The 19,195-nt window shown below is 52.2% G+C and overlaps 9 protein-coding genes across 9 annotated transcripts; 3 read left to right on the plus strand and 6 right to left on the minus strand.

Moving 5' to 3' along the window:
- Positions 1-1,330: 1,330 nt before the first annotated feature.
- On the minus strand, positions 1,331-2,526 carry BO94DRAFT_606167 (short-chain dehydrogenase; the record flags this gene model as incomplete). The annotated part of the gene is made up of 2 exons (XM_025616511.1): positions 2,066-2,526; positions 1,331-2,027 (listed from the first exon to the last, which is right to left on the minus strand). The coding sequence occupies exons 1-2, from the start codon at positions 2,323-2,325 to the stop codon at positions 1,331-1,333; spliced, it is 957 nt and encodes a 318-aa protein (XP_025471802.1). The 5' UTR covers positions 2,326-2,526.
- Positions 2,527-3,080: 554 nt separating this feature from the next.
- BO94DRAFT_216683 (putative tubulin-specific chaperone) lies at positions 3,081-5,375 on the minus strand. Its single transcript, XM_025606199.1, has 3 exons — positions 4,964-5,375; positions 4,430-4,883; positions 3,081-4,382 (listed from the first exon to the last, which is right to left on the minus strand). The coding sequence occupies exons 1-3, from the start codon at positions 5,196-5,198 to the stop codon at positions 3,188-3,190; spliced, it is 1,884 nt and encodes a 627-aa protein (XP_025471803.1). The 5' UTR covers positions 5,199-5,375; the 3' UTR covers positions 3,081-3,187.
- On the plus strand, positions 5,318-6,154 carry BO94DRAFT_571671 (spliceosome assembly protein PRP11). The gene is made up of 2 exons (XM_025614882.1): positions 5,318-5,375; positions 5,428-6,154. The coding sequence occupies exons 1-2, from the start codon at positions 5,364-5,366 to the stop codon at positions 6,130-6,132; spliced, it is 717 nt and encodes a 238-aa protein (XP_025471804.1). The 5' UTR covers positions 5,318-5,363; the 3' UTR covers positions 6,133-6,154.
- Positions 6,155-6,397: 243 nt separating this feature from the next.
- Positions 6,398-9,122, minus strand: BO94DRAFT_507934 (serine/threonine protein kinase CBK1). The gene is made up of 4 exons (XM_025609641.1): positions 8,290-9,122; positions 7,716-8,219; positions 7,160-7,636; positions 6,398-7,110 (listed from the first exon to the last, which is right to left on the minus strand). The coding sequence occupies exons 1-4, from the start codon at positions 8,907-8,909 to the stop codon at positions 6,798-6,800; spliced, it is 1,914 nt and encodes a 637-aa protein (XP_025471805.1). The 5' UTR covers positions 8,910-9,122; the 3' UTR covers positions 6,398-6,797.
- A 734-nt stretch (positions 9,123-9,856) lies between these two features.
- BO94DRAFT_620533 (Tim22-complex subunit TIM54) lies at positions 9,857-11,695 on the plus strand. Its single transcript, XM_025616936.1, has 2 exons — positions 9,857-10,072; positions 10,125-11,695. The coding sequence occupies exons 1-2, from the start codon at positions 9,973-9,975 to the stop codon at positions 11,465-11,467; spliced, it is 1,443 nt and encodes a 480-aa protein (XP_025471806.1). The 5' UTR covers positions 9,857-9,972; the 3' UTR covers positions 11,468-11,695.
- A 209-nt stretch (positions 11,696-11,904) lies between these two features.
- Positions 11,905-15,065, minus strand: BO94DRAFT_571674 (peptide alpha-N-acetyltransferase complex A subunit NAT1). The gene is made up of 3 exons (XM_025614883.1): positions 14,723-15,065; positions 12,702-14,642; positions 11,905-12,650 (listed from the first exon to the last, which is right to left on the minus strand). The coding sequence occupies exons 1-3, from the start codon at positions 14,802-14,804 to the stop codon at positions 12,187-12,189; spliced, it is 2,487 nt and encodes an 828-aa protein (XP_025471807.1). The 5' UTR covers positions 14,805-15,065; the 3' UTR covers positions 11,905-12,186.
- Positions 15,066-15,205: 140 nt separating this feature from the next.
- On the minus strand, positions 15,206-16,439 carry BO94DRAFT_530934 (MIX23 family protein). The gene is made up of 2 exons (XM_025610784.1): positions 16,078-16,439; positions 15,206-16,000 (listed from the first exon to the last, which is right to left on the minus strand). Exons 1-2 carry the CDS (start codon positions 16,148-16,150, stop codon positions 15,465-15,467), a joined length of 609 nt encoding a protein of 202 aa, XP_025471808.1. The 5' UTR covers positions 16,151-16,439; the 3' UTR covers positions 15,206-15,464.
- A 244-nt stretch (positions 16,440-16,683) lies between these two features.
- Positions 16,684-17,868, plus strand: BO94DRAFT_542321 (putative formamidopyrimidine-DNA glycosylase; the record flags this gene model as incomplete). The annotated part of the gene is made up of 2 exons (XM_025613089.1): positions 16,684-17,276; positions 17,334-17,868. The coding sequence occupies 2 exons, from the start codon at positions 16,684-16,686 to the stop codon at positions 17,866-17,868; spliced, it is 1,128 nt and encodes a 375-aa protein (XP_025471809.1).
- BO94DRAFT_530937 (uncharacterized protein) lies at positions 17,583-19,072 on the minus strand. Its single transcript, XM_025610785.1, has one exon. It carries the CDS (start codon positions 18,913-18,915, stop codon positions 18,007-18,009), a length of 909 nt encoding a protein of 302 aa, XP_025471810.1. The 5' UTR covers positions 18,916-19,072; the 3' UTR covers positions 17,583-18,006.
- Between the last annotated feature and the right edge of the window lie 123 nt (positions 19,073-19,195).

Genomic DNA, 19,195 nt, shown 5'->3' on the forward strand with positions numbered 1-19,195 from the left:
ATCGAGAGAATCGATATGGCGTGTCGGGTTCCAGGACACCTGCTTACTGTGGGCAGCAAAAAACCCTTATTTACATTCTTCTTATACCATATAGTTTTACCTTCTACATATCATCATCTACATAGGGGGTTACCCTTCCCCATTCTATCTACTCCTTATGACATCCAATCACGCCATCCGATCACAAAATGACCAGTTCCAAGTTACAGCAAACAACTTCATTACACCAGTCAATAGCACTATCCTTGCAAAACCTCCAAATCCCCATAATCATCAACAACCAAACGTCCACTCAAGCTTTCCAACCCCAAGAGCCTCAGGCCCCCCAAGCGCACCGTGCATGAGCCAAGAAAACATAACAACCCGAAATCCTCACCTCAGGCTATTAATCCTACCACAACTAATCCAACCTACGAAGTATCCTATGCCCATTTCTATTACTCCTCAAATAGATACCTACATACCAAAACAACCCCAAAAGAGGGTAAAAAAAGAGCACATTAACCCCACGTCCCATCGCCTATACCCACGCCAGTCTACAGCACCTAGGATTCCCACCCCCGAGACTAAACCAAAAGTCCTAATTGAATACGGAGTACTTTTCGACGATGAATTCACTTCCTTGTCGATTTGGATTATTAATTACCTAGTACTAGATAGGTAGATAGCAAGCAGGATTAAATGACCTCCGCGCTTAGAGGCAGGGGGGCGGGTAGGTCCGGATAAGGGGCGTTATACTACATGCAGTTATTATATACAGTGGTGGGGATTTCTTTTGTGAGGGGATGGGGGTGGAAAAGCTGTCCTTTTGTATGGTTTTACTCATGGACGTAAGATTGATGGTTGTTGATGCGGTGGTGGATTAGGTAGGTAAGTAGGTAGGTATGGAAGAATCTACCCAAAAGGCACAAGGGAAGAATGTGATGGGGGGGTTTGGGACTAGTTATATGGGTGGTTGACGAATCATGTTGGGGGGTTGGGAGTTATCTGGGAAGGGGGTATGGAATGGACTGGACAGTAGGTACTGTGTAGACAGGCACGAAAGATACGGGTTCTTGATCTTTGCTTCTTGTATGTTTAGATGTAGGGCTTGGTTGTGGAGTTGGGGTTAGCTTTTATTGTGCTTGCTTTTGAAGTTGGGTGGTGTTTGGTCTATGGAAACGTATGTGGGAGGTTTTATGTACAGGTATCGTTCTTTCGGATATTGTTGAAGTTTCCGCTGGTTTAGTCTTTAGCGGGATTATATGTGATTGATGTAGTCAGTCGAGTGTCTCGGAGGGCAGCTCGAGTTGAAGATATACTATGGTATGTAGACGATTCTGTAATCCTCTCACTCATCAACACCAACCAACCCCAACGAAACCTCCCACAGCATCTTCTCCTTCTCTGGGCTATAAGCATGCGGAGAATACCCCGGCGCCCAGTGTCCCTCACTCGCATCGAACGGCTTGGCGATTTGTACGTCCTCGAGATACCTCCCACCCACACCGTGAAGGGATTTCGAGATAGCTCCCCAGAGTGTCGTGGCTGCGCCTTGCTCGGGGCTTTTGATCTGGGGACCTAGTTTTGGGTCTGAGGTGAGTCCGGTTTTCTCTTCCTCGGACATGTGTTTCAGCAGACCGGTCTGGATACCGCCAGGTTGGACGCTGAATGCGCGGAGGTTCTGAGCTGCATAGCGACGGTCGATTTCGTTGGCGGTCCAGAGCATAGCGCATTTGCTTTGGGCGTAGGCTTTCCACTTCTCGTATTCGTTGTCGAGGTTGATGTTGGAGAAGTTGACTTCTGAGGAGCGGTGGGCGATAGAGGAGAGGAGGATTACTCGGGAGGGGAGTTTGGGAGTGGCGGCGGAGAGGAGGGCAGGGCGGAGGATGAGGAAGAGAAGGAAGAGGCTGAGGTAGTTGGTGCCGAATTGGAGTTCATTGTTGTCTTTTGTGCGGCCTTCGGGGGTGGCCATGATGCCGGCGTTGGCGATGAGGATGTTTAGGGTTTGGGTTTTGGAGAGGAGGTTGGAGGCGCAGGTACGGACGCTGTCTAGGGATGAGAGATCCAGTTCGAGGAGGTGCACGCGTGGGGAGGAGATAGATCGTTGCCGAGGGCTTGGGTGGCTTTGTTGAGGTCGCAGGCTGTTAGATAGAGGGTCGCGCCGGTGGGGAAGAGGGCTTTTGCGGTTTCGACACCAATGCCGGCTGATGCTCCGGTGATTAGGATTGGGAGGCCTGTTAGTTGGCCTTCTAGGCTTTCGTCGTGGATGATCTGCATGGCAGTTGGGCGAGCATCGCCTGGACCTTGGGGTTTTTTATGGACTGCCTCGTAACGGGTGGTCATGGTGGTGGTTAAGGAGTTGGGAGATTGAAGAAGCGTTAAGATATGAAGTTCTGAATGCTTGATCGGGGAGGAGGAATGAAGAGGCCTTGGAGAGCTTTATATATGTTAGAGACTCCATCACATCGTGTCTCAAGCAGACAGAAGATGGCACTCTGATCCGCTCTGCACGGAGATAACCATCTTCAGCCATGTTTATGCCCTCCTTAAATGTCGTCAAGTACAGAGGTAACACTCGCCACAACCTCCCGTCGAGCCTATAGATCTGGACGGAGCCATGGATCGCAGTCAAATAATTGCAAGTGTCAGCAATTAGTGCCCGGTGTGGATCCTGTGATTGGCGCACCAAGGAATAGCATCGTCAATTTTGGTTCGCAAAAGGGGATAAAAGTTAAGCATATTCTGTTCTTCTCCATCTGAACGTTGCCCCTGTGGAAGAGATAAGGTTGCTTGACGCTAATTGCTGACAAGTCCCTGCTTTGTTGACTCAAATTGAGAGATATAGAAGCACAAGCAAACTTTCTTAACTCCGTTTGAGCCACTGGCGGACTCACTTTTGCAACGTATTGGGTACTGTTAACCACGGCCTCAATCTTAGTGAAGCTCAATGTGGTCCACTGTACGAAGACTCATCACTTGATGCTTATGGGGCTAGACACGTAGTTATAGATGAAGGGATAGTTGCTGAGAAGTCAGAGGAAGAAGATTTCTGGTGCGGGAAGATGGAAGAAGAAAAAAGGTGGCAGACTGAGTAGGCACATGACTCGACTCGTTCCGCCAGGTACATCCTTGAGTGAATTAGATCCCAAAGCCATGTATGAGGGGCATTGCTTTCTATTGAGCAGTATCTTCTAATCAGTCATGATCAAACTTCTACCCTGATCCTTGCTTCAACCAAGTCAGACTGAAACCAGAACCCGATATCCTTGGTAGTATCCACCAGCTCTACCTCCCGCTTGACAAAGCCCGATTCCTCAGTCGACTTTTCATCCTTCTCTATAGCACTGTCGAGACCTCCCTCATCCTCACTATCCCAGCCCTCGTCATCTTCCATTTTCTCCTTGCTCACTGGGTCCAGCTCATCAGTCTCCCAAATCAACTTGAACCCATACGGAGGAAGTCCGAAGAGACGAGAAACAATTGCTTTGAGTTGGTATGTGTCGAAGGATCGAGGCACTTCCTTAATCTTCACAGCTTCCTGTGTGCTTCCCGAAGTGCCAGTGTTCTCACCCTGTACAATGCCTGTCTGGGATAGATGGAATACCAATTTCACCAACCGCGCAGCAACAGACCGCGGGTTGACAGCGGCGCCTGGTCCAGACTCGACTCTCCTGATCACAGGCTGGCCGTACAGCTCGCACAGTTCCCGATACCGCGGATGCGCGGCAAGAATGCGTGACTCTGCTGTCTCCGGGAAAGCAGACAGCTCCTTTCCGATAAGAGAGAGGTAGTATAGCTCGCCATTATTTCGGTCCTTGGCAGTGATCTTACCATAGTTGAGGAGCTGTAGAGACGCAATGCGAGAGAGCGTCAACATGTATGCTTCGTCCACTGTCATGGGTTTCTCTGGCACCCCAGTTATGTGAGATGGTCCGATGGGCTGGTCATAAAGTGGGTTCCCGGATATTCGAAGGGTATCTAAACCGGGGAATACGGATGATAGTTGGTTGACAAAATCCCAAGTAGTGATTTTGTTGCGGGAGATATCGAGGGAGTGGAGACTGTGCGAGAATTGAAACTTATCAACCGGAGAGTTGTAAACGGTGGAGATGCTATTTCCGCGAAGAGAAAGATGCTCTAGGCTTGGTAGTGGGGTGAGAGATTTGATACTGGATAAGGAGGTGAGGTCATTGTTTTCCAGAGTGAGGCGTGTGATGCTGTTGGATAGTGGCATCGATAGCATGGAGATTTGATTTGCCGAAGCAGAGAGAGACGTCAGGGCTGGAAATTGATACGTCAAAGCTGATATCTCCTCCCATGTAAGAAACGTTTCGTCAATATGGAGGGCTGTGATTCCCTCGAACTTTAACCCTTCCTCGAGAGGACCAAGTCGGTTTCCACTGTTACCATGTTAGCTTCCCAATCACCCTATTTCGGCTCTACCTACATCAACTTCAGTCTCTTCAATAGCTTCAACCGTTTACATATCCGAGCCACGCCGCTCCAAGACGTCAACAAGTTCTGGCTCAGATCCAGCTCGGTAATTTCTGGACAGGTCTGCTCGATCTCGGCATATGCAGATTCAACCTCTTCGACTTCTGCATCGTGTAGAACACCAACCACTCGTAACCCATCAAGAAGCACGATCTTCAGTTCCTGAAGCCTGGCAAGCTGCTTCCGGATCTTGTCGAAACCAACTTCCTCAACGACCTTGCCACTGATCTCAATAGGCTTGTGCAGAGCATCGTCTGTAGCACTCTCACCCTGCTTCTGTCTAGCCAGGTCTTCATCAAGGGTCTCAGACGCGTACTTCTCGCGCAGCGCCTCAAGAAAACCCCGAGGTTTATCTGCTGGTCGAGACGGACGCACGAATGATCCAGCTGTAGGGTGTTTGCTTTTACCTGCAATATATGAGCCTATAATCCAAGCAACACCACAATCTGAACATTATCTGCAACCGGAAATAGGAATATGCACCTACATGTGAAATACCTCACCCCGCGATGCTCCCCCGAATGCTTCCCCCGAGTCGGATCATCCCATTCGACTCCCAACCACTCCCCAGATGTACCCTCGACTGATCCCACGTAACGAACAGTACACAAATCCCCGGCATAAGACCGCCGCTGACCTACCTGAGCCGATTCCATTTCCCAATATCTTCCTATCGTAAACCATCCAACTACGCTCCGGCCAAGTACAGTTCCCTCCAGCATGTGACGGATTTCCCACCTTCCCGCTCGACCAATCGCAGCCCACCCCTCGCTTACAGCACCCTTCTGCCTCAGGCATACACCCAGCTACCGCAGCGGAGAACTTCCTCGCCGCGATCCAGAACCTGATATCACCTCCATCACCTCTACAACCTCAACCCCGACACCATGGATTACCAGGTACGTCCCCCTCCCCCCCCCCTCCCATCCACCCACTAACCAACCCTCCCAGAACCGCGCCGGTTCCAAATTCGGCGGCGGCGGCGTAGCCTCCCAATCCGCCACAAACGCCGACCGACGCGAACGTCTGCGCAAACTCGCCCTGGAAACCATCGACCTCGAAAAAGACCCCTACTTCTTCAAGAACCACGTCGGCAGTTTCGAATGTCGACTCTGCCTAACCGTCCACCAAAATGACGGCTCCTACCTCGCCCACACGCAAGGCCGCAAGCATCAAACGAACCTGGCTCGTCGCGCCGCCCGCGAACAACGCGAAGGCAAGAACCAAGACCCGTCGTCTATTGCCGGCGCAATGGGCGTACAAGTCAAGAAGCAGACGATCAAGATCGGACGACCAGGGTACAAGATCACGAAGATTCGGGATCCGTTGACGAGACAGCTCGGGATGTTGTTTCAGTTGCAGTATCAGGAGATTACGCCGGGAGTGACGCCCAAGGTGCGGTTTATGTCGGCGTTCGAGCAGAAGGTGGAGGAGCCGCCGGATAAGAATTTTCAGTATTTGGTGGTGGCGGCGGAGCCGTATCAGACGTGTGGGTTTAAGTTGCAGGCCAGGGAGATTGATCGTCGAGAGGGAAGGTATTGGACTTGGTTTGATGAGGATAGTAAGGAGTTTTGGGTTCAGATTATGTTTAAGACGGAGAGGGAGGAGAGGTTTTCCGGGGTGCCGGGGTTGGCGCCGATGGAGTCGAAGGCTTGATTGGTTTTTGGTGGGGATGGAGGGGGTATTGGGAGGGGTGGGGGGAGTGAACTGCGCTTATTGTTGCTATGCTATTGTTGTTGTTATATTGAAGAAGGGATCTGGGCGTTTCACGGTTCTTGTTTACTATGCTGGCAAAATAATGGGGCTATTGTTCTTACATACCATTGTTGTGTGATCTGGGTTAGAGAGGCTTTTTATCAAATACCATGCCCTCTTTTGCGTCTACTGGTACATGCCATATCTACTGTTCTACTGGAGAATGACTCGTTCACCCACGATCCTGAATGCATTGAGGCCAAACTGGCAGCCTGCTAGCTGAAAATTGGACAGATGTCCTGTATCGCGGTTTTCTTCTAATACATGATCTTGATTTTCCACTCATATGTATCCTTCCGGCTAGATACAGTCGGTAACTAGCAATCGTCGTCTCGCGACACGGATGCAATAACAATAAGGTAAATGGAAGTGAATAATGCTAGGTCGTGACCAACGGAGGCGAAATCAAATGCGCTAGATGCTGGATGAAACTGATGCACAAGGTCATACCGAGATCAGAACCTATATGCGCCACTGAAAAGCCATCAATGCAAGCCCGCCCGCTCTCGGACTCTTCAATGACATCTATCTTGGGTTCACAAAAACCTCGGTCGTCGACTTTATCCTCAATTTCCCTGGAAGGCGTTGAACGCTTTGTACGTGTACCCGATGAACGGAAGGCTCATCTCTGCCTCCTGCTCGTCCGGCATGGCGCGAGCCTGAGCACGGTGGATGGCGCTGGTATCCTCCTGAGGAATCTCGTCAATCGGGAAGTACGACACGTCAATGTTCGAGCTCAGTCTCGGTTCGAAAGGCGCGCGGATGTTGCGCAGTTGCTCCCAGACCACACCCCGGAAGAAGGGGTGGTTCTTGATTTGCGTTGCGCCGCCAAATTGGCCACCTTCGCTTCCAACACGGTGCTCCGCATCACACAGGAAACTGATCCAGATTAGCATTGGGAACATGTGTATGAGGCGGGTGAGCTTACCTCCGGATGAGACCTTCAGAATCCCGCGACAGGGTGAGTTCCTCTGGGAAGTAAAGACATTCCCTCCAGTTCACGATCTTACGGTAGGTGTCGGTGGTGTCTTCCGCGCAGAATGGGGGCCAACCCACAAGGCACTCAAACATGATCGCACCAACAGACCACCAATCGCACAGGTAGGTGTACCCTTGGCCATTGAAGATCTCGGGAGCAATGTAGTCGGGGGTACCGACTGTCGAGTACGCCATGGCACGACGGGACTTTCTCCACGTGTTAATTTGTCCACGGTTGGACACAGTCAGGTTGATCGCGTCATTGAAGTAGCCGGAGTTGCGGTTCTTGTCCTTGGAAGTTGAGTTCTTGAGCAGATTCTGGTAGTATGAGTTGTCATGCGTCTTCTTTCCTCCCGTGGAAAGACCAAAATCTGTCAATTTGACGTGACCACCGCGATCCAAAAGAATGTTATCAGGCTTGATATCACTAATGATTGGATCAATTAGCACATGTCATCTTGAGGTGTGCACATTTTGGCACACTCCGGGCGGGTGCCAGTACTTACCGGTGAAGGAAGCCAAGTTTATGAACCGCCTCAATCGCCATCACGATCTCTGCCATATAGAAACGAGTGATGTCCTCGGAGAAAATTTCGTACTTGATCAACATGGTCATCAAGTCACCACCAGGCAAGAACTCCATCAGCAGATACAAATACGCCGAGTCCTGGAAGGAAGCGTGCAGCTTCACCAACCACGGGTTGTCCTTGGAGTCAGCCAGGATATCACGCTCCGCACGAACGTGAGCCAGCTGGTCCTTCTTAAACATCTCCGTCTTGATCAACGACTTCAGCGCATAGATCTTGCCATCGGTCTTCCGTTGTACGAGCTTCACCTCACCAAAAGCACCCTTTCCGATGATCTTGATGGTCTGGAAGTTCTGCGGGGTCTCCTTGGTACGCAGGAATCGGAGGAAGTTCGACTCTTTCTTTGCCAGCACCTCGGCCTCCTTGCACTTGGTCTCCTTGGGGATACTCGGCTCGCGGATCATCTTGTCCAGCTCAGCAGACCTATGGAAAACATCCGAGTCAGCGTACCCGGCCACACACAAATGAGCGAGGAAGATGGGTGGTTACTTACCGCATGTTGCGATCGCGCGCGCGCTCAATATTCTCATTGAAGAACACGCTGACCAACTCCTTGGCCGCCTTACCACGCTTGTGGACATTCTCGGAGTATCGTTCGGGGTACCGCTGGAGTTCTCCAGCTTCGTTCTCGGCGGGGGTGCGAGGGCTACGAGGCATAGGGGGCGCCAGGTGACCCGGCTGTTGCTGCCCGGGGGCGGGGGAACCGGCCGTTCGGGGTCGCTGAGCCGGAGAGGCCGAACGAGCAAAGAAACCCGAGCGAGGAGAGTTCAGATCCTGGTTGGAAAACTGCTGGATCAAGCCGTTGGTACCATCGTTGGCACTGTACCCCATGCGGGATTGGTAGGCGGGCTGAGGGGACTGCAGGTTCTGGCCGTAATGCGGCTGGCCGTACGCCGCCTGAGCTTGGTAAGGATTGGCCATGAAATAACCCCCTTGAGCATAAGCACCGTTCTGGGCGTCCATATAATCCTGGGGACCCTGGTTTTGGTAGATCGGCTGGGGGAAGGCGGAGGGGGTAGTGGGATAGGCGCGGTTGTTGGCCGCCGCCGCATTGAAACCACGATCATTGTACCCGAAATTCAGGTGGAGACGGTTGTTGTTGTTGGGGTCCATGGTGGAAAACTTCCTCCCCGACTACCAAACGAAGGATAGAGATTGCGGGGGGAGTGGGAGGGACTGGGACGAAGGAAGGGAGGCGATAAGAGAAAAGAATTGGATGGGAACGGGGTTTCCAGGGGGAGGGGGAGAAGAGTCCGAAGGAGCGGTGGCCTCAGGAGGCGAAGGGGGCTTCGACAGGCACCTTCAGGGAGCGCTTCTCCGTGTCCCTTAGTTGGTTAGAGAGGGGGGGGGGGGGGGGGGGGAAATGCAGTGGAGAGGCCCAGGCACGGTGGCGGTCGTTTCTGACACAGTTCCAGTCGGGCAAGGAGAACTGCTCTTGAGACCGAGCAGGAGTCCAGCAAGACAGGTCCCGAGTCAGTAATAATAGTCCTGTGTACAGGATCCCGATGCCAGTGCAACAAATAAAGCAGCAACCACAGGGAAACTGACTATCGCGATCAGCAGCACGGGGGAGGGGGAAACCCGATCGATGGTTTCGCCCGCGGCCTGAGGCAGGGCGATGGTCCAGACTCGTACGGCGCCCGGTTGGTGCCACGAATGCCACCTCCCATGTCACTCTGCTTCACAACCATGAATCACTGCTGCTATACACATTGGCACACGTGCTCAATTTGACAGTTTGATGCTTCAAGGTCCACAAGGATGCTACAGAAAGTGGGCAGACATATTTCAACAGGCATACAAAGAACATCTCCCCTACAGGTTATCCCTAATTTACGGGCGCAGGAGATATTACCTAGAGCTACTTGAATCCTCTACTCCATATACCCCATCCTAATAAACCAACATCTACGAACAATCCAACTGTGAGTAATGGCTGGGGTGCATCTGCGAGCCTCCCAACCGGCCTATACTCGGGATCCTGGCCTCGGATAAACCTCGCCCCGACGGAGCTGCGCAGAGCATCCCGAACTTTTTCGGCTGCCATGCATTTCCCTTCACTAACATGCCATGAGGAGTGGCTTTTGCGCCCTGTTGTCTGTTTTACTCTCCTAGGTTGCATTCTATCTATATAACCTGACCTGCTCTGCAACTCTTACCTCCTCACGCTTCTACCATGGCGGAGTCCTCCAATGCCGCCCCGGCCTCAGGCCCGGCCCAGTCCGCGGCCTCGAGCAGCGCTCCCAAGGCTCCCAACCCGGCCTTCAGAATGCTCGGTATAGCCTCTCGTTCTCCCAGTCAATATCTATAAACCTAATAAGCTCAAAGGCATGCCCAATATTCGCATGAAACTCCCCTCCCGCAACTGGATGATCTTCTTCACCGTCACCGGCTCCTTTGCCGCGGCTGTAATCTACGACCGTAAAGAGAAACGCCGTGCGCAACGCAAATGGGGGGATCTTGTTGCCCACCTCTCCAAAGAGACTCTCCCTATCGAGCAAACCCGACGCAAAATCACCGTTTTCCTGTCCGCCCCTCCAGGCGACGGTCTCCGCGTAGCCCGCGACCACTTCAAAGAATACGTCAAGCCGATCCTCGTCGCAGCGGCACTAGACTACCAAGTCATTGAAGGCAGAAGGGAAGGCGATATCCGTGCTGGCTTCGCGGAGCGCATCCGCAAGTTCAGACGCAAGGTAGGCGAACCCAGCACCGTGGTGGAAGAAACCAACAAAGAGGATATTGTCATGGCCGCCAGGACGCAGATTGGCGTGACGGAGGAGCCTGGCCCTAAGGGTGATCTGATCATTGGTCGTCACACATGGAAGGAATATATTCGTGGTCTGCACGAAGGCTGGCTGGGACCTCTGGACCCTCCTCCCCCTCCTCCCACTGAGGAGCCCGCTTCCTCCCCTGAAGTTGCGGAAACGGCCACTCCCACCGAAGGCACACCCGCCACAGAGACATCGTCAGAGAACAAGCCAGAAGGAGACGCGAACGCCCCCGAGAAGGAGAAGAAGGACGAAAAGCCCGCCAAACCCACCGGCCCAACCCCAACCTATTTGTCTCCCACCGACTACTCCTCACAACCTCTCCCCCCAACTCTCCCTCCATCTCTTGAAGGCTCCACCCCCATCGCCTTCCCCCACATTCTGGGCTTCCTGAACACCCCCATCAGACTCTACCGATACCTCAACCAGCGCCACCTCGCCGAGAGCGTTGGCCGCGACGTCGCAGCCATGGTCCTAGCCTCCTACAGCCGCCCTTACACCACCGGCTCCTCCACCTTCGACTCTGACTCCGACGCCCCCGTCGCCACCTCCGACGACACCCTAGGCACGACCTACGAACAACAAAGCATCCTCGAAGACGAAGAAAAGGAATGGCACAAGTCCGTCCACCGCAAGGACGAAGCCAACCCAGACAAGGAGCACGAATGGCTAAACGACATCGTCCTCGACCCCCGCATCGCATCCCGCATGCACCGCTACACAATGTCCCCAGAGGAAGAAGCCCGGGCTCAGCGCATCCTCGAAAACCAGGAATACATCCTTGGCGAGGAGCGACCCGTCCCTGTCCCCTTCTGGAAACACATGTGGATCAAGTACGGATACGGCGAAGACGAAGAAACTCTGAAGAGAAAGCCTATCCTGGGCAACCTCGACGAAGAGTAATCCACTCAGCGGACACAAACCACCATAAATAGAAAAATAGATTTCTCTACATGTGTCGGGTTAAGGTATATAGACAACATTTATGTCTTGCTATTTTCCTCTTCTTCTTTTGGGTGATACGAATCATTGCATGGGAAACGTGTATGTTCTAGTTCTGTCTGTGTCTAGCTATTTGTACTATCATCTCCTTTTCACTGTATATTAGTCGAAATTCAAACATCATCCTGGATGGTCCACGATCCTTTCAATACCTAGAGATAATGGATGATCCTTGTAAGTTCATACAGAAACGGTTGTTTCTATGAAGCGTCGAAATATATTCCTGCCACGCAAGCAACATCAACATAACCTGTCGTTCTCACAAAATACTAGTACTAACATCACTCGATAGTAGTAATAGTATGAACCGAATGGTGTTGGTAATGGCACATGATTTACTCTGATTTAATCTATTTATCATTGAGGTCTAGTGCTCATACTAATGGTCGAGAGCTTTTTTGCCGTGTATGAATTTGGTTCTCCCCAGCCTCACATCCTACCTGGGTTAAGTACCTGTTATATATGTACTGTACGTCCAGGTATCCAGCACAACAACCGACTGTGGTTGTTCGGTTCTAAGGATAAGGAAGAAGATGAATAAGGACAAAAATGGTGTTGTTTCCGCCAATCATGTTACAGGTCAAATAAAGCAAGGTGAGTACCAAGAAGCTGGGTGTCCCTTAGTCGAGGCGGAACAGGGTGGCCTCGGGCCACTTGCTGCTGGCCTTCTCAGCGTAAGCGGTCTTTGCGGCTTGGGTGCTTCCCCACTCGTTCAGCAGCTCCAGGCCTGCAAGGGCAGTCTCGATGGTGATGTCCTTGGAGTCGAGGGTGGAGGTAAGGTCTTGTTCGCACTGAGGCTTGGTGTCGGGCTTCAGGAGCTGGCGGCAGGTGAGGCCGGCTTGTTGGTGAGGGATACTCTCCTTGTGGGTCGAGAGGAAGGTGTCGTTCCACTCCTCGAGGTTTTGGCCCTTGGGGAGCAGGGCCTCGAACTCGGCGTTGACGGCCTCAGCCACTTGAGGCGCGAGTGGCTCGGGGAGGCTATCCAAAGCCTTGCGGAACCGGAGGGTTTGGACATGAAGAGTCGGGTGGGATGCGTCGATGGCCTGGATGGCGGTCAGGCACTTGAGGGCAAGTGCATGCTTACCTGGGGTGGTGGTTAGTTTGGTCAATACTCTACGTCTCGGGGAGAACACACCTCTTCTAAGGTAGACCTCGAATCCAAGACTCTGCGCCTCAATGCTCTTAGGGCTAAGTTCCAGCAGGGGAGTCAGGAACTTGGTCGCATCCTTGAGTGGATCTTGCGTCTGGACAAGCTTGTTGCCGAGCGGGTCAGGGTCTTCCTTCTTCACTTCACCGTCAACACTCTTTGTGCTTGCTGCCTTTCTGGCCTCACGCTTCTCCGCTTCAAGCTTCTCCAGGCGTTGTTGCTCCTTCTTGGCCTTCTTGACAGCCTTCTTGCGCTCGTTGTCGTCATCGACGGTGCCGTTGGGTAGCGGTCCATGGGCAAGGTCGGGCTGGTCGTGAAGGAGCAGGTATGACTTGATAGCAGAGACAGCCATCCGGGTGTAGAACGGGTGCTCACGCAGGCGGTCTTCCCAGCGAACCATGTCCACATACGCACGGATCATACCCTTGCGAAGGGAGAAGCTGTGGAAATCGAACTGATCCTCTTGCCAGGTGTCGAAGATGTTGTACACAGCATGGAATCGCTTCAGCGCAAGGCCAAGCTTCTTCTGACGCAGGTACGCCTCACCATCCTCGGTCAGGTACCAGACACACTGCATCTCGTGGAGATCACCCAAGGCTCCGCCAACAGTTTCATTGCGAGTAAACTTGCTCATGTTGTCGAGACCCTTGTCGTTGTCGTTGTTGCGGAGTTGATACTTGGCGGCCTTTGAGTTGATGTGGCGATCCTTCTCATCCAGCTGCCTAGCCTTCTCCATCTCCTCTGCCGCCTTCTCCAGGTTTCCGTAGTGCTTCCATATCCTGGCCTTGGTCAACTGATACTCAACGGCCTTGGGCGACAGCTCGATGGCCTTGTCAACATTCTCCATGGCCTTGGTCAAGTCGCGGCTGAGGGAATAGTTGTAGTGCTGGGCGAGGAAGTAATAGGAAGAAGAAAGGAATTCAGCGTTGTCGTCATCCGATTGACCTTCGGCGGACCTCGTCGCGACGTAGCCTTCAACCAGCTCCTGCACTGTGTCGCGCTTGGCCGGGTTGCTGTAAAGGGACTTGATGTTGGCGAAGAGAGAGGGAACGCCCTTCTTAAGCATACGCTGCAAGTAGACATCGGCAGCCTGCTTGAAGTCGTCGCCTTCCAAGAAATCCAAGGGGATTCTGCGAGGTGCATCACCACGGGGGTTCTTCTCCACCCACGAATCATAGACGGCTTTCTGGGTTTTGTGGTCATCGCTAGTAATACCCTTCGCCCGGATCAAGGCGTCGTAGTAGAGCGAATTCTCAGGGTTCCGGTCGAGGAGTGCGGTGTACGCTGCCTCCGCTTCGGCCTTGCGGTCCAGTCGCAAAAGGTAGTCTGCCTTCAACTCCATCACAGCAAGCACGTCCGAAATCCGGTGTCCAACCTTTTCAAGGTGTTCCAGCGCCTGTTCCACCTTGCCAGCCTCGGCCATAATTGAGTTCTTGTACAAGACGGCTTCCGAGTGTTCCATATCTGACGTGGGCGGGGGGATCTTCAGCGTCTCCTCGTAAGTCGTCAACACTTTCTCGGCCTCCTCCAGATCTCCGGAGAGGTGGTGTGCAATCGCGAGAGCGGTCCAGTTTTGACGGAATCCGGGACGAGCCTGCAGCATGGTTTTCCTGCTCTGTATGTAGCCTTGGTAATCGCGCATTTGCATTTGAAGCAGCGCAAGGTCACGCTGGATGGGCTGAGACTCCGGCTCGATACGCAGAGCAAAGCGGTAGGCCTTGATTGCCTCTTCGTAGTTCTTTTCGGCTCGATACAGCAATCCGTACACGTGCCAGCAGATGTGCGATTTCATATCGTTCTTCAGAGCTTCTTTGGCGAGCACAAAGGCCTCCTCTTGCTGTCCCATGTTGCTCATGATAAGAGCCTTCATTGCCAGGGTGTCGCCATGGTTCGGGTTCTTCCTGAGGATCTGTTCAGCGGTCTTGATGCCTGTACGAAGTATAGCAGAGTTAGCTTTCCTGCCGGCTTGCGGAGACCTCCAGCGTGTCCAATTTGAATCGCAAACCCACCCTTCTTATGTTGCTTGTTCTCGTAGTGGCGAACCACTTGGCGGAACAAGGACGCATCCTTGGAGTTCAATGGTTGCGGCATGGTGGTTGTGGTGGCCGGTGGTGGTTAGTGGAGGACTTGCCAAGTGACTGTGCGAAGACGGAAGCTCGAGGTGCGCGGGGGAGGAATGACGATGGACGACGATTAGTCGATCAGGCAGCGATAAGCTATGGCCAACACTCCGACAAGATGCACGTCCCAGAGGGTATAAAAATGTAGCCCCTGCCCGATCCTCGGATTCACCAGTTCGGCCGGTTCGATTGGTATGTCTGAAGCGATCACTCAACTCGAAGGTTCTTGCCGACCGCCGCCCTCGAGGGCAGCCCGGCGCCAGTCGAAATTATTATCCGAGCGGCCTGGCTGCATCTGCAACGCCCGTCCCCCCATTGTCGCCGATTTACACTCCTCGATACTCCGACAGATGGTTCGATACGAAAATTGGTTCTTTTGGTACAGTATATGTCTACTCATGAGCTGGGTTTTAGCTATGCCTCCAGTCCGAACTCCAAATTCCAACAAGAAACGCCCTCATATGCACCTATCTTACAACATCATATACATAATCAGCCCATAGGAAGCGAAGTTTGTCACCAGCCAATAGGAGCCAAAAGCAACTACTGCTGGGAACACCCGGATTGAAGGCTGGAGTTCTTAGCCAGAACCCATGCCATAACAACCAGTGTGATGCCGACGATCATCAGATTATTCTGTCGACGGTGGCGCCGTTTCCCGCTGTTTATTCTCACGCCATTTGTTAAGAGCTTCTTGCCAGCCTTCCGACGAACCACTACATCTGTCGGATACTAGACCCCATGTGCGCGCGCGTATGATTTCTTCGACGCTCCGTTGAGTCCGAACGAGATTGGCCAATGACTCCGTTCGTGCCTCCCGAGGCAAGAAACGGGCCGTGTAAGGGTCTAACCGGTCGTCGACAACCCGCTCACGGTCCAGAGCAGATTCCGTCTGTCGGAGTATGAGATCCGGGTCTTCCGGATCGGGGCTCGTAGCCACTCCGGCGCAGTAGTTCAGCACGTCCGATCGAACTTGCCAGGACGGAAATAGCACATTATCCTTGAAGCCCTGGCAAGAAGTGTCGTCGATCTGTCTGCCTTCTCTGGCGTCTATTTGGCGAATGGCTGTTGAAGAAGGATCGAAACCTTGTCGGGCTGGTGCGTACAATGCATTGAGATTCTGCGTGATCGAATCGTCTATGGTTGATCTGGAAAGTCGTAGGAAATCTGTAAGGTAGCTCATATACTGATCAGTCTTGCTTTGTTGCCGTCGTAAACCCGGCAATAGCCATAGCTGAACATACCTCTGAGCAACCTCTCGTTGAAGCAGAATTGTGGGGTTAGACGAGGAGCCGACGTCGACGATTCTTGAGACATTTTCTGATGCTCGATCTCTCCAGAGTCACCGTCTGACCTGGAGGTTTCCTTCCAAAACCACTCCACTTTGGAGGCTGTATGTTACAATGACGTGACAAGCGAGATGTATAGGCTCAGTGGCGGATATATAGAGCCCCAAGTGACAAACGGCGCTGTCCCGACAAATGCACCTCGGAGAACTGGTGTGATATTACAAAAACTCCGAAAGATGGGCGAAGCTAATAAGAAATTAGCAAGCGATGTTTTAAGCAAGCCCCATCAGTGCTAGCAGAGCGTAAGTGGAAGTTCCTATGAGGCTCGGCCCGCGTGCCGTATTTCGCTCTGGGATCCCAGCAGGTTGCCTGAACCGGTTAGCATCCTGGAATCACGGGACTACGTGATTGTCGACGCGTGCCATGACATTCAACATCATCTTCTCCCAGAGCTAGGCGTTTTATAATCCTAATTCATCTGCATCCTTGATCGACCCTGGAGAGTACTTTGTGTGCGCGAAAATTGTCACATCATACCGAATCACCTTCACCTTGGACGTCATGCCCGAGCTAGCGGAAGTGTCGCGCATAGTTCATTTCCTTCGCCAACATCTTGTTGGCAAGGTCCTTTCCAAGGTGTCTGTGCAGAACGATGATATCATCTACGGTAAAGCCGGAACCACCGCCGCCGAGTTCCAAAAAGCAATGGAAGGAAAGAAAGTTGTTGGTGCTGGACAACAGGGCAAGTACTTCTGGATTACTATGTCATCACCGCCTCATGCTGTGATGCATTTTGGCATGGCGGGCTGGCTGAAAATCCGGAATGCCAACACATATTACTATCGGACAGACAAGCCGGAAGATAAGGAGTGGCCACCAAAGTATTGGAAGTTCTTGCTCGAGACCGACGGGGACCCAAAGACAGAGGCTGCTTTTGTTGATTTTCGTCGACTTGGGAGGATACGCCTGGTAGACTGTCCTGCAGACGAGATCCGTAAATACAGTCCACTGAAAGAGAATGGGCCGGATCCAGTCGCGGATAAAGATATTGTGACGAAGGAGTGGCTAGCGAAGAAGCTAAGGAGCAAAAAGGTCCCCGTAAAACCACTTCTCCTCGACCAAGCAAACATAAGCGGAATCGGCAATTGGATGGGGTAGGTCTCATTTTGTCTTCCATGAAGTCTGAAGGATCAAACCTGACCGAAGTCCAGAGACGAAATTCTCTATCACGCCAAGATCCATCCTGAGCAGTACAGCAACACCTTGGATGACGACCAGATCAAGGAGCTCCATTCAGCGCTACATTACGTCTGCTCAACATCTGTGGACCTACTAGCGGACTCTGAAAAGTTCCCGGCCAACTGGTTGTTCAAGCATCGCTGGAGTAAAGGCAAGAAAAATGCCTCATTTGTGCTGCCAAATGGGGAAAAGATTACTTTCCTTACGGTGGGCGGTAGAACCAGCGCAGTGGTTCCGAGCGTTCAGAAGAAGACAGGGCCAGTAGCCAAAGAAATCAAGAATGACGATGTCAGCGATGCACCGAGTAAGCCAAAGCGGAAGCGGGCATCAGTTATCAAGGAAGAGAGCGAGTCCGAAGCCAGCGAAGAGGATGCCAAACCCAAAAAGACGGGATCCAAGAGACAGAACAAGAAGACCATCAAGACTGAAGACGAAGATGAGACGAAGACTAAGCCGGCAGAAGCAGAGCCCTCTACAAGGAGGCGCTCAAACCGGCTTAGGAAATGAGATATATGATCTATCGTGCTCTTTGATATGGACACTGAAATCGTGGTCTCAACAGAGAACCTGCAAGATGAAGCCTGTGACAAATCACTATAGAAATTATCGTCTTTGACATCTTTACCATCTGTCCGGTCAATTCGTTTAGACCTTCAACCCATGCAGTCTTTCTCGGAAGACATCAAAATTGCTATCACCTTGGGCAACTTTGGACATGTCATCCAAGACTGCAAACACAATCTTCTCCCACCATCCTTGAAATTCGCGCTCTTGCAAAACCTCGGACCAGCACTCCGCAACCTCAACATTCGGATTTGCAAATGCGCCACAACCCAGTGCTCCTAGAACAATCCTTCGGTGCTTCTTATACCCTGATATGCGGAGAATGGTCCGCATTTTATCTTTTGTCAATTCCCGATCCGAACTATGCTTAAATCTTGGTGGTCTCGTCGCATCATCCACCTCTGGTTGTTCTAGCGCGGCCACACTGATCACGCTCACAACAGGAAGAAGCTCGGACTTCTGCAAGTCCATCAACCCGTGGCCTTGCGTGAAGCTTTCACGAAATACAATGACCGTTGGAGAGTAGATGGAGTCTCGTTCTCCTATAGGATAGTACCGTCGTTTGAGCGTCAAACTGAGACTGCTTCGATAGCACAGAGCTTCTTCCTGGGCCATAGCCCCATTGAGCCAACCGCCGCCTGGATTTTCTTCATTGGCCATGTTCAAAACACACACATTCTGCGTGCCACTATGCCGGAACTGTCTGGAGGGATTGCTAAGTCTGATTGCGATGTCGAATGTGTCTCCGAACAGGACCTCGACATGAGTGGATAGTTTCGGGCTGAACCTTGGATTCAAGGCTGGGTATCTGGTGCGTGGACAGTATTGCGCCGTTGGAGGTGCCTGAGGCATTACACTCAGTATGCCGGGAAGGAGTGCTTGTGTTTCTTCTGCGGTGGATCTCAATAATGTTCTCCTATCAGTTCTGGTGACGGACCGGGATCGCCTGTTCACGGGTCGAAAATAATCCGATAATAGCTTTGGACTCATTTTATCTAGCCCGCTGTCAATATCCGAATTATCATCGGCGGATTTATATGACTATTTGTCCGTCTGAATTCAATTGCCTCTCACATGACCCATCAATTTAGACTGACTTAGGCAGCAAGGCTGGGAGACGAGGCTAAGTGTTGATCGGCCGCCTAAATCGTATTCGAGGGGCAACACGAAGGCGCGGCAGAACACGAGTGCCTGTCGGGCGGAGTCTGCAGGCGGTGAGCTTATCAGCGCCGATCGCGGGGCAGCCGATAAGTGCTGTAATCAGAAGGGT

The sequence above is a fragment of the Aspergillus sclerotioniger genome (assembly GCF_003184525.1).
Source record: "Aspergillus sclerotioniger CBS 115572 chromosome Unknown BO94scaffold_3, whole genome shotgun sequence".
Lineage (NCBI taxonomy): Eukaryota > Fungi > Ascomycota > Eurotiomycetes > Eurotiales > Aspergillaceae > Aspergillus > Aspergillus sclerotioniger.